This window comes from Oncorhynchus masou, chromosome 31 (assembly GCF_036934945.1).
Source record: "Oncorhynchus masou masou isolate Uvic2021 chromosome 31, UVic_Omas_1.1, whole genome shotgun sequence".
Lineage (NCBI taxonomy): Eukaryota > Metazoa > Chordata > Actinopteri > Salmoniformes > Salmonidae > Oncorhynchus > Oncorhynchus masou.
Window position 1 is genome coordinate 32,128,761 of NC_088242.1, and position 13,983 is coordinate 32,142,743.

At 42.6% G+C, this 13,983-nt stretch overlaps 1 protein-coding gene across 1 annotated transcript in view; it reads left to right on the forward strand.

Moving 5' to 3' along the window:
* The first annotated feature begins 379 nt into the window (after positions 1–379).
* Positions 380–13,983, forward strand: part of LOC135523808 (glutamate dehydrogenase, mitochondrial-like) — a 44,479-nt gene continuing 30,875 nt past the window's right edge. The window contains exons 1-3 of the mRNA XM_064950735.1: positions 380–1,000; positions 6,363–6,443; positions 6,686–6,741. Of these exons, the coding sequence (XP_064806807.1) occupies positions 613–1,000; positions 6,363–6,443; positions 6,686–6,741 (525 nt within the window). The 5' untranslated portion in view covers positions 380–612. The remainder of the gene's footprint in view (positions 1,001–6,362; positions 6,444–6,685; positions 6,742–13,983) is intronic.

Below are 13,983 nucleotides of genomic sequence, written 5' to 3' on the forward strand. Positions count from 1 at the left end.
TGTCTGCCGCCCCATTGGACTCCCAATCACGGCCGGTTGTGATACAGCCTGGAATCGAACCAGGGTGTCTGTAGTGACACCTCAAGCACAGAGATGCAGTGACTTAGACCGCTGCGCCACTCGGGAGCAGAACAGCGATCTAGAATACCACAAAATGAAATTCTCAGGATCCCATCAGAATGACTCCACAATTTTCTCATTGGGAGATTCAGTAGCTGCATCTAATTTACACTTACACAATAAACATTTGACATCAGGCAGCATACTGTATCAAAGGGACACATACACGGGAGCGCGCTTTGTTTACGTGTGCACGCTCACCGCTAAATGAACCTCCTTCACAGAGCTGCGCTCTCCTCTTCCGCGTGCATCCCGGTCTCGGAGTCGTCCTCGCCTAGTTGGTTAGCGCTGCCTTTTAAAGCAAACGGGCGCGCACTTCCAACCGTCATTCAGTCTGAATACTAGACACAGGGAAGGACTACTGCTGTGTCGTCCAACCATCCCCCTCTTTCTTTCCCTGTTATTAATAGATACCAAACGAGCTACCCCCTTTATCTGTTGTTATTTTTTATTTGTATTTTAACGTTAAACGGTTAGTCAACTAGCTCAATCATGTACCGGTACTTCGGGGAGTTGTTATCCCGTGGGGCGGGCAGTGCGCTGGCCTCGGGGTGCGTGGACTCTGCTCTCCCAGCATCGGCCTCTCTAATGCGGGTCCGACAGTATAGCGAGCAGCCCGACGACCCCAACTTCTTTCGCATGGTGGAGGGTTTCTTCGACCGCGGAGCCGCCATCGTTGAGGACAAGCTTGTGGAGGACCTAAAGAGCAGAGAGACCCCCGAACAGAAGACGAAACGAGTGAAGGGGATTCTCCGCATCATCAAGCCCTGCAACCACGTCCTCAGCGTCTCTTTCCCCATCAAGAGGGACAACGGAGAGTGGGAGGTAGTGGAGGGCTACCGCGCACAGCACAGCCAGCATAGGACGCCCTGCAAGGGGGGTAAGATACTGCCAAGCACCGCTTCCTGGTTCTCAACTCTTCAAGTGGTTGTGCGGTTTGACAGCGAGCTTGTTGCTAGGCTGGCTAGCTAGCTAGCTAGCTAGGTAGCTAGCTACTTAGTTATCCCATTACCCAGCTGTGAGAACAACTGCACTGATTCTCTCTTTCGCTAATGGTAGCCATAAGTGAAGCAGATAATGCAAGATACGTATCTTACATGGGTTTAATTTCACAGCAACACTCGTCTGAATGTGGAATATGGTTATTTCGACAGCGTGTAACGTTAGCTTTCTGCCTGTCATGGCTATGCCATGCGGGGAGTGTAGCTCTGCAACACTGGATCAATGACCTTCCCACACACCTAGTGAGGCAGCCTGGAGATAGCTGTCATACAGTAACAGGAGCCAGCTGACATGGCTAGCTAGTATAGCCCCCTGATCAGCTCTAGGACACTGGGCTATCAGGGCTAATCAGCGAATCATACTGGTTTCCAAGATAGCTCTATACTGTAACAGAGCTCTGATCAATGCATTCTCTCAGTAACTAGAACCTAGATACAAACATTTATACTGACTATTGTTGACTAGCCAGCTCTGGCATAGTTCTTGTGTAGGCACTAATTGACAGAGTTAGCAATAATAACCAATGATGGGTTAATATATTTGGCTATAACACAGGTGTTACACTGTATTGTGTGTGTGTGTGTGTGTGTGTGTGTGCAATTAGTGTTAGCTGAGATGTGGTGGCTAGAGAAGCTGATCATGTGATTTGGCATGTGGCATTTCACTGGGCAAGCCCTGCACGGGCACCCCTGTATCACTTTCAACACATGCTGCCAGCTGCCCCATACATAACCAATCTAGGAACAGAAATAGGACATAGTACACACACACACACACACACACACAACAGTGAAGGGCAAATGATGTGGGTATTCCCTCCCAGCCTATAGGTGTGTGTGAGTGAAGCAGCATGGTGCTCTCTGCTCAGGCAGAGGTCAGGTGTGAGGAGGGGCTGGGGCGAGGCTGCAGGGTGTGAATGTGTGTGTGTGGTATTAGGAGGGGGGCTATGTGGTTCAGGGTTCAAAGCAGATAATTGTAGGCTGGTGCAGCCCTGCTTTGTGTGGTGAGGACCAGGATGGGTTACAGTGAGGGAGAGGGGGATAAACAGTTGTTTGAAGAGGAGTGGAGTGAAGGAGGGGAAGGGGTGGTGATGTACCCAGGTGCTCCTATTCGTCAGCATTGTGCTAGGAGGAGGGAAGAGTGTTCACTAAGCGTTACTTACTTGATTCAGCTCACCACCTACCCTTGGTGCTAGGTAAGCTGAATCAAGTGCACCTACTGACTGACAGAATATTTGAACACTGGTGTATAGATGATTAATGATGTAAATCACTTTCACAACACATCGCCACTGTGCGTCACGCATGCTTAACTCACGCGGTCACATGCCACCAGAACAGATGCTTCCCTCAAACTCTTTTCTCTTTCTGCAGCTCAGCCACACTTACCATTCTCCCCCTTGCTCTGACTTCAGCTGCCACTGCACTTCTCATGGCTTCTATGTTCCCTTTTTCTGTGTAATCCAGCAACATTGTTGTTCTGTCAGTGTAAGCTTTTTAACAGAGATGGTTCAATTAACCACTATTGAAAACCTTGACTAGGACCTGAAGACTTTAACTTCCCTACCTAGCACAGTTATTTGGCACACAGAGAACTGATGGTGAGGCTAGATTTATTTTTTTATTATTATTATTTGTTTTACATTTTATTTAACTAGGCAAGTCAGTTAAGAACAAATTCTTATTTTACAATGACTGCCTACCGGGGAACAGTGGATTAACTGCCTTGTTCAGGGGCAGAACGTCAGATTTCTACCTTGTCAGCTCTGGGATTCGATCCAGCAAACTTTCGGTTACTGGCCCAACATTCTAACTAACCACTAGGCTACCTGTAGCCCCAAATGGGTGTTAGATGAGGTAAAGGCCTGTTACAGTCAGTGTGTGTAGGGGTGGGGGGGGGGGGGGGTAGAGGGTTAAGGGCTGATGCTATCTGTGTAGGCCTAGGCCTATCTAACAATGGGGTAGGGACTAGAGAGGGTAAAGGGCTGATGGCTGTTATTCATTTTCAGGTTTAATGATTGATAATCAAGCTGAGAGACCCTTGGTCCTGCTGACTTATATATGATGGTCAAGGTGAATGACAAAGTGTAAAGGCTGTTGCTGTAATGCTGCTGCTGCAGATACAACAGACTAACAAACAAACTAACAAGGCTCTCTACAGAGTACCGGGTCCTACTACAATAGTTGCAGAACCTCACATTTTCTAGCTGGAATACTGCAGAACTGTGTGCCTGCATGTGCAAGCGTGATTCTGTGTTAGGGAGTTTCAGGAAGTATGTCACTCTCAAAGGACGTTTAGTCTGCTAAATCTCTAACATCTCCTCATTTCCAAGCAGAAGTGGAAGAGGGAGCCTGTGGTGTAGAGTCTGAGTCAGTCTATGCCTAATTACGTTTTTATTGTTAGAGTAGGTCTCATTTCCACTGTGTGACTAACAGCCCACTATGGGCTCCCTTCGTAGTGAATTTGTGCTCTTGGGCAATTGGGTTTGTCTGTGTGGGTGTATGTTTGTTCCTGTGTATCATGTGTTTGCATTCATGTTTGTGTGTGTATACACAACATACACGGCAGTTTGTTTCTTTTGTGTGTGTCTGTGTGTGTGGGTGAGAGCTAGCCAACCCAGAGACTCATTTCATTGGATTGTTTATCAACATTTTTTTTCTTTGCTGCAGTAGTGGGGGATGGGAGAGGAGTTGAGGAGGACGCGAGGAGGAAGATAATCAAAGGAGGAGTGGTTATGGGAGAATGGGGGATACAAATATATCTATTTTATGTTCAGTGAATTGAATCAGCCTAGCTCAGTCAGTGCTGTGTCTGTAGTTCAAAGGAGAGTCTCAGCAAAATGTTCATGGCCTTTGAGCATCTTATTGTGACACACTCCTAGAGTAGTCTTAGGTTATCTAGTCTCTGAAGGTCATGTTTAGGTGGCGTGAAACAGGAGAAATGTAATTGCTATGGTGTGCTCTACTCTGCTGAACACCACCCTTCTAACACAGCAGGGGCTACTGGCTAGCTAGGGGTGGTTTCTGGACTGGGCTTCAGTACACGGTATGGCGCTTAGAGATGATGTCACACATGCACACATCCTCCCTGTCCTCTGACAGGAAACTGCTAGCTGCAGTTTCCTGTCAGTGCTCGGTGCCCTTGTCTCTCTGTAGGTCTCTGTCACAGCGTCACAGCCCAATATAGCACAACCAAAGTTAGCACACACATTCAAACACCCATGCGTACACACTCTGTTTCCCCTTGCCGCTGGTATAGAGGATCCACTGCTCCAGAGTAGGCTTTACCCCCCCATCCACACGGGCCACAGTGTAACTTAACTTGTCATTTTAGCAGATTAACTTAAGCTAGTAATGTATAAATACGTATATTTTATAAATTAGCTATGAATGTATAGCACAACAAAGCCGGTGAATATATAGCACATATACACTGAGTGTACAAAACATTATGAACACCTGCTCTTTCCATAGCATAGACTGACCAGGTGAATCCAGGTGAAAGATATGATCCCTTATTGATGTCGGTTGTTAAATCCACTTCAATCAGTGTAGATGAAGGTGAGGAGACAGGTTAAGTAAGGATTTTTAAACCTTGAGACAATTGACACATGGATTATGTGTTCCGTTCAGTGGTTGAATGGGCAAGACAAAATATTTTAAGTGCCTTTGAACGGGGTATGGTAGTAGGTAAACGGCGCACTGGTTTGTGTCAAGAACTGCAACGCTGCTGGATTTTTCATACTCAACAGTTTCCTGTGTGTATCAAGAATGGACATCCCACCAACGTGACAACCGTGGGAAGCATTGGAGTCAACATGGGCCAGCATCCCTGTGGAACGCTCTCGACACCTTGTAGTCCATGCCCGACGAACTGAGATTGCTCTGAGGGCAAACACTATTGCTGATGATGAACCTGAACATGTTCAACATGTATGAGCAGTGTCTCCGGTAGCTTACTTTTATTCCGCTAAAACACCATTTGTAACAGCTTATAGATAATAACATAGCAAATGACAAAGGTTGTCACTCCGCTAATAAAGCTTAATATTACGTAAATGTTACTGTAATTGAATTATGCCAATGTGTTTTCATTAATTGAAAACCCTTAATCTATTTTATGAGAATTTGTAAGATTCTTGTTTGCATAAAATAGACGGAGACCAGCCATTTCAATAATAGGTAACATAATTTATTCTCGGAGCGCGCTGCCACGTTACCACGAGCAACAGTTTATATACAATAACATGACGTCATTTCATTGCTTAACAGAATACCCTCCTCTCGACCGGGACAAAGTGAGGTTAAAAGTTCATTCTAACTTACTAACACACTCCTAGGTCATACAACATAATTTAATTAACTTTTGACCCCTCAACATTATTCATCACCACTTAACTGACAGTTGTAATTAACAGAAAACCTAGGAATGCACTCACTTCCTTATCTAAAACACCCCAGAGCTCAGTTTCGTCGGTTCAACCATAGGTTAACTACCTTATCTGTTTACTTAATCCACAAACCATTTATTTCTTCCTAGTTGGAATGGTGTTCATTAACTTTAATTACTCCTTGTCTGTGTCACACAATCCCTTCTTATGAACTCATATTGTTAATCAGATATAATAAAACAGAGCATAAGTTTACTTAGTTACTGTTCCATTTAAAATGATTTGTTCAGTCATTTAATCATAATTTTCCTATCAGTAAGCCATTTTAGCATTTGAATGCTGAAGGTGTCGCGCATATGTGCCAGATCAGGAACAGGCCTCTTACCGCGCGTTGGCCAGCGCGTGAAGCTGGGCACAGTGCGCAGTTTGACTAGGCCACTGATATTGCCTGGGGATGTTCTGCATGCAAAATGACTTGTAGATCAATAACTGTTCACATTTTACATGCAGATTGACACTAAAGGAGAGGTCGCATTAGTTATTTTCGGAAGGTAGAGACAATGTAATATGAGCCCCAAAAAATTGGGAACCTGCAATTTGTAATGTTCGAATCGATTTTCAGACCAATGCGTGCTACATTTGGATGGGTTTGTGGTCTGCGGACTGATGCTTATCGGTGAATCATAACATCCCTACTGGCTTCCCTACTGGCTTCCTGTCAACTTTACTGTGTGCTGTGTTATGTTAGAAGACGATCAAACTTGACTATCTAGAGGAAGTAAAAATCGTAACTAGTTTTGTTATGTTATTGTTGGGCGTTAACTTCCTATGTTTGTGTGTCTGTGTGCAGGTATCCGCTACAGTGAAGAGGTGTCTGTTGATGAGGTGAAGGCTCTGGCCTCTCTGATGACATACAAGTGTGCCGTGGTCGGTAAGTCCCTCTCCTTCCTTTATGTTCACATCTCATTCATGCCTTGATGCTCCTGAATTCATGCAAATATACACACTTTTTCTTAGCATTTTCGGTGAGCTGTTTTCAAAGCAATGAAGTGTGTGTGCGTGTTTGTGTGTGCGTGTTTGTGTGTGCGTGTTTGTGTGTGCGTGTTTGTGTGTGCGTGTCTGTGTTTGTGTGTGTTCTTAAGCCTCAATTTTTAAGCTTTATTCTCTCTCCAGATGTACCCTTCGGAGGGGCTAAAGCTGGTGTCAAGATCAACGTCAAAAATTACTCTGTAAGTCCATCAGACACGCACAAACATACCCGCATACAGTGCATTCGGAAAGTATTCAGACCCCTTTTTCCATTTTGTTACAGCCTTATTCTAAAATGTATTTAAAACAAATTATAATTCTTCATCAATCTACACACATAATGAAAAAGCGAAAAAAGATAGCATTTTTTTTAGCAAAAAAAGAAAAACCCTGGATAGACTCCACAGACACATCACCACAGACCACCATTGCCTTCAGGAGGTTTTGCTGTACGTAGGGGTTGCGGTCATACATTCTCCACCGCCATACTGAGAAAAATTCCACATTCGGCTTCAGAAATGGGGAATATGCTGGCAAAAAAAAGAACAGTGAACCTGGGGGTGGTCATTGAACAAGGCGCGAACCAGAGCAATCTGATGGAAACTCACGTTATCCCAAATGACAACATATGGGGCTTTCTCTGGTTGCCCTGGCACCCCTTCCTGTTGAATAATGTTATTGTGCAGATCTAGAAATTGAAGGAGTTGTGCCTTGTTGTATGGACCCACTTTGACATGGCAGTGGAGGACGCCACGATTGCTGATTGCTGCACATAGGGTGACGTTGCCTCCACTCTGGCCAGGAACTTGTATGATGGCATGGTGACCAATGATGTTACGCCCCCTTTTGTGCATTTTTGTTAGGTTGAACCCAGGCTCATCGATGAAGATGTACTACTGTGGGTCAGCCATGGCATCTAGCTCAAACATTCTCTTCAGAAGTAAAAAAACAAAAAAAAAACACACATTTTACTGTACTACAAATACAGTACTGTAGTGTACTACTGTACTGGAATGAAAGATTGTGTACTGCAGTTACTGTAACACATTACTATACAGTCATGTATTGATATGCTGGAGAGATGGGCCGTACTCTACATACTGTAAAAAACCTGTACCGTATAGCAATTACCTGCACATATTGGAATCGTTGCTCCTTAACTCTGTTTGAATTCCTTTCCAAGGCACACGATACAGCTGCTTTGTCCTTGTGTTTCTTCTGAACGATCTGTTCCATGGTGGAAATGCTGATGCTGTCAATTCCTTGGAAGACTACCTGGTCTTCAACTATTTGGGTTTGAATTTCCCTCAAACGAATGTCATTATTGGCAATCACCATATTCACCAGGGCAGTCTCCTACTCAGCTGTGAGAAGTCTCCGCCTACCTCCAATAGATGATCGCCTCTCAATTCTGCAAAAATAAAATGGGACCATTACTGACCTATGGTCATCCATTACTGTGGTAAAAACTACACTGATAACAAAGTGGAGATTCAGTCTATATGCACTACAACATTACATGTATCATAGTAACACATGGCAAATGACCCGTTTTCCCTTCTGAAAGTACGGACAATGGATGAAACCATGTAACGGCTTAGGTTGGGTTGCACTAGCTGTCCAGCTTCTCTCATAGTCCTCCCATGTATGAGCACATGATGAACTAGGGTGGCATGGATATCATCAGAGATGACTTGTCTTTGTTGTTGTTGTTGGCCTCTTCCTCTCTGTCTTGCAACTTGGGCATTGTTAGGATCCGTTGTTGCAAAGCACATGGACATGCCTCTAGGCCCTATTTATTGATTCTGCAATTCTGATTGAGGCTTAATGTTTGCACCTGGAGAAAGATATGCTCTTTGAGTTTAGGTTGTGATGACTTGAGTAAATTATATTGAGAGCATGTGTTTTCTGAATGAATATATAGTACAATGAAGGATTTATTTGGCCACTTTTGTGTAAGGTTTTGCAGGAAGAGTTTTGAATATTGAAACTATAGGTCGCCTGATTAATCGGAATGGCCGATGTCAAGTGTCTGAGTGCAGCAGGTAGGATGGAGTCAGGCGCAGGACACAGAACTGAGTAAAAATGTACTTTACTCGAAAATAAGACCAAAAACGAATTCCATACAGGGAATACAAAATCCAGCTCTACACAAACGAGCGAACACTTAACAAAGAACAAACACGCACAAAACCTTGTGGGAACCAGAGGGTTAAATAGGGAATAAATTATAATGTAATGGAAACCAGGTGTGTACAATCAAGACAAAACAAATGGACAAAGAAAAGTAGATCGTGGCAGCAAGAAAGCCGATGACGCCGCCCAAACAAAGAGAGGCACCAACTTCGGCGGTCGTGACAAAAGTTTTCATAACAATCGGTAATCAGCATTTTTGGACACCGATTATGGCCGATTACATTGCACTCCACGAGGAGACTGCGTGGCAGGCTGACTACATGTTACGCGAGTTCAGCAAGGAGCCAAGGTAAGTTGCTAACTAGCATTAAACTTATCTTATAAAAACAATCAATCTTAACATAATCACTAGTTAACTACACATGGTTGATGTTATTACTAGTTTATCTAGCTTGTCCTGCGTTGCATATAATCGATGCGGTGCCTGTTAATTTCTCATTGAATCACAGCCTACTTCGACAAATGGGTGATGATTTAACAAGCGCATTTGCGAAAAAAGCACTGTCGTTGCACCAATGTGTACCTAACCATAAACATCAATGCCTTTCTTAAAATCAATAGACAAGTATATATTTTTAAACCTGCATATTTAGTTAATATTGCCTGCTAACATTAATTTATTTTAACTAGGGAAATTGTGTCACTTCTCTTGCATTCTGTGCAACAGAGTCAGGGTATATGCAGCAGTTTGGGCGGCCTGGCTCGTTGTGAACTGGTTGGAGACAATTTCCTCCTAACAAAGACCATAATTAATTCCCCAGAATTGTACATAATTATGACATGACATTGAAGGTTGTGCAATGTAACAGCAATATTTAGACTTAGGCATGCGACCCGTTAGATAAAATATGGAACGCTTCCGTATTTCACTGAAAGAATAAATGTTTTGTTTTTGAAATGATAGTTTCCAGGTTTTGACCATATTAATGACCTACGGCTCATATTTCTGTGTTATTATATTATAATTAAGTCTATGATTTGATAGAGCAGTCTGACAGAGGTGGTAGGCAGCAGCAGGCTTGTAAGCATTCATTCAAACAGCACTTTCCTGCATTTGCCAGGAGCTCTTTGCTGTGCTTCAAGCATTGCGCTGTTTATGAGTTCAAGCCTATCAACTCCCAAAATTAGGCTGGCAATACTATAGTGCCTATAAGAACATCCAATAGTCAAAGGTATATGAAATACAAATGCTATAGAGAGAAATAGTCCTATAATTTCTATAATAACTACAACCTAAAACTTCTTACCTGGGAATATTGAAGACTCATGTTAAAAGGAACCACCAGCTTTCATTTTTCCTCATGTTCTGAGCAAGGAACTTAAAGGTTAGCTTTTTTACAAGGCACATATTGCATTTTTCCTTTCTTCTCCAACACTTTGTTTTGCATTATTTAAACCAAATTGAACATGTTTCATTATTTATTTGAGACTAAATTGATTTTATTGATGTATTATACTAAGTTAAAATAAGTGTTCATTCATATATCGGCCAATTAATCTGTATCAGCTTTTTTTTGATCCTCCAATAATCGGTATCAGCATTGAAAAATCATAATCGGTTGACCTCTAATTGAAACGTGTGGAAACAGGTGAATAGTGTTTAGGCTTATGGGAAACGTGTGTGTGTGTGTGTGTGTGTTTTTGGGAATGATGTAAGAGTATGGGTTTTTGTGCTACAGGAACCAGTTTTTGTGTTTAAGCAATCAATAAAAACTGTAAATTGAAAAGTTTGGAGGGGGAGGGGGCCTTGGTCAGGGAGGTGACCAAGAGCCCAATGGTCAAAGCTCCAAAGTTCATCTGTGGTGATGGGAGAACCTTCCAGAAGGACTGCCATCTCTGCAGCACTCCATCAATCAGGCCTTTATGGTAGAGTGGCCAGACGGAAGCCACTCCTCAGTAAAAGGCACACGACAGCCCGCTTGGAGTTTTCCAAAAGGCACATAAAGACTCAGACCATGAGAAACAAAATTCTCTGGTCTGATGAAACCAAGATTGAACTCTTTGGCCTGAAGGCCAAGCGTTATGTCTGGAGGAAACCTGGCACCATCCCTCTACCATAAGGTATGGTGGTGGCAGCATCATGCTTGGGGATTTTTTTCAGCAGCAGGGACTGGGAGACTTGTCAGGATCAAGGGAAGGATGAATGGAGCAAAGTACAGAAAGATCCTTAATGAAAACCTGCTCCAGAGTGGTCAGGACCTCAGACTGGGGTGAAGGTTCACTTTCCAACAAGACAATGACCTTAAGCACACAGCCAAGACAATGCAGGAGTGGCTTCAGGACAAGTCTCTGAATGTCCTTGAGAGGCCAGAGCTTGAGAGGATATGCATAAAAGAATGGGAGAAACTGCGCAAATTGAGGTGTGTAAAGCTTGTAACGTCATATCCATGAAGACTTGAGGCTGTAATTACTGCCAAAGGTGCTTCAACAAAGTATTGAGTAAAGGGTCTGAATACTTATGTAAATGTGATATTTCAGTTATTTTTAATGCATTTCTAAAACTGTTTTTACTTTGTCACTCTGGGGTATCGTGTGTAGATTGAGGGGGGGGAAACTATTTAATACATTTTAGAGTAACTTAACAAAATGTTGAAAAAGTCATGGGGTCTGAATACTTTCCATATGCACTGTACATACACGTACACACACATACGTGTGTGTGTGTTTGTGTGTGTGTGTGTGTGTGTAGTTGTCATGTAGGGGAAAGAGCAGCCAGGTCACCCGTGATACAAGTATTCAGTATTTTACATCCATCTATGGCTGAGGGAGATGACGTGGAAACCTGCTACCAGCGGCAACAGTGAGTGCTGTTACCTTCAAGTAGGTTTCGGTTTAGCTTTGGTTTAGCGAAGGTGTTGTGGGCGGGGATGGTGGATGGGCATAAGCATCTCTCTGATTCCAAAGGTTGCAAGTTTGAATCCAGAGAGAAAAAAATTGATATTAAAAACATTTAAGCCTATTCCAAACAACCCTTACCTTAATGCCTGAACTTAACCATATCCTTAGAAATTCAGAGTTAAACTTAACCTTAAACGCTTAGAAATGTTTGGAACAACTTTTAAATTTGACCTTTGAGAAACAAGGATTAACGTCTAATTCTGACATGAGACTGAAAACTGGTAGTGAAAGATTGGCCTGCTTACTGGCTCTTCTCCACCACAAACACACACACACTGGGTTTCCGTTAGCTGTTAATAGACTGTTTTTTAAAAACATTTTTTTAAAGTAGATAAATAAAATTGCAGCCGGACAAACCGGGAGAAGAAGAACAAATCCCATTGTTAGCCTATTAATTGATGGAAATACCAGTCGATGAAAATACTTTAGACTGGGCATGCTTATCGGTCTCTGGAGGAATTAAATTGCCGCGTGTGTACAGTATATTCGTTATGTAGTCCTATCTTTTTCATCACACGTGTACGGCATACAGAGCCTTTGAGTGCAAAATCTGTCAGACAGCGTGAGAGCTGCTACAGCATCTCAAACAGCAAATACATACAGTGCCTTGCAAAAATATTCATCCCTTGGCGTTTTTTCTATTTTGCTGTAATTTAAATAGATTTTTATTTGGATTTCATCTAATAGACATACACAAAATAATCCAAATTGATGTAGTGAAATGAAAAAATTATTTGTATCAAAATATTATTATTTTTATTAACATAAAAACGGAAAACTGGTTCGTGCATATGTATTCATTCACCCCCTTTGCTATGAAGCCTCTAAATAAGATCTGGTGCGACCAATTACCTTCAGAAGTCACACAATTAGTTAAATAAAGCCCACCTGTGTGATCTAAGTGTCACATGATCTGTCACATGATCTCCGTATATATACACCTGTTCTGAAAGGCCCCAGATCTGCAACACCACTAATGAAGGGGCACCACCAAGCAAGCGGCACAATGAAGACCAAGGAGCTCTCCAAACAGGTCAGGGACAAAGTTGTGGAGAAGTACAGATAAGGGTTGGGTTATAAAAAAATATCTGAATCTTTGAACGTCTCACAGAGCACCATTTAAATCCATTATTAAAAGATGGAAAGAATATGGCACCACAACAAACCTGCCAAGAGAGGGCCGCCCACCAAAACTCACGGACCAGGCAAGGAGGGTATTAATCAGAGAGGCAACAAAGAGACCAAGGATAACCCTGAAGGAGCTGCAAAGCTTCACAGTAGAAATTGTAGTATCTGTCCATAGGACCACTTTAAGCTGTACACTCCACAGAGCTGGGCTTTACGGAAGAGTGGCCAGAAAAAAAGTAATCACTTAAAGAAAATAATAAGCAAACAAGTTTGGTGTTCACCAAAAGGCATGTGGGAGACTCCCCAAACATATGGAAGAAGGTACTCTGGTCAGATGAGACTAAAATGTAGCTTTTTGGCCATCAAGGAAAATTCTATGTCTGGTGCAAACCCAACAGCTCGCATCACCCCGAGAATATCATCCCCACAGTGAAGCATGGTGGTGGCAGCATCATGCTGTGAAGATGTTTTTCATCAACAGGGACTGGGAAACTGGTCATAACTTAAGGAATGATTGATGGCGTTAAATACAGGAAAATTCTTGAGGGAAACCTGTTTTGTCTTCCAGAAATTTGAGACTGGGACGGAGGTTCACCTTTCAGCAGGACAATGACCTTATGCATACTAAAGCAACATTTGAGTGGTTTAAGGGTAAACATTTAAATGTCTTGGAATGGCCTAGTCAAAGCCCAGACCTCAATCCAATTGAGAATCTGTGGTATGTTTTAAAGATTGCTGTACACCAGTGGAACCCATCCAACTTGAAGGATCTGGAGCATTTTTGCCTTGAAGAATAAGCAAAAATCCCAGTGGCTAGATGTGCCAAGCTTATAGAGACATACTCCAAGAGACTTGCGGCTGTAATTGTTGCAAAAGGTGGCTCTACAAAGTATTGACTTTGGGGGTGTGAATAGTCATGCACCCTCAAGTTTTCTGTTTTTGTGTCTTATTTCTTGTTTGTTCCTCCCCCCAAAGCATATTTTGCATCTTCAAAGTGGTAGGCATGTTGTGTAAATCAAATGATACAACCCCCCCCCCCCAAAAAAAATCTATTTTAATTCCAGGTTTAAGCAAACAAAATAGGAAAAATGCCAAGGGGGTGAATACTTTCTCAAGCCGCTGTAGGCAACGGAAGGCAGGCTACTTGATTCCGTATGTGTTATTTCATAGTTTTGATGACTTCACTATTATTCTACAATGTAGAAAATAGTAAAAATAAA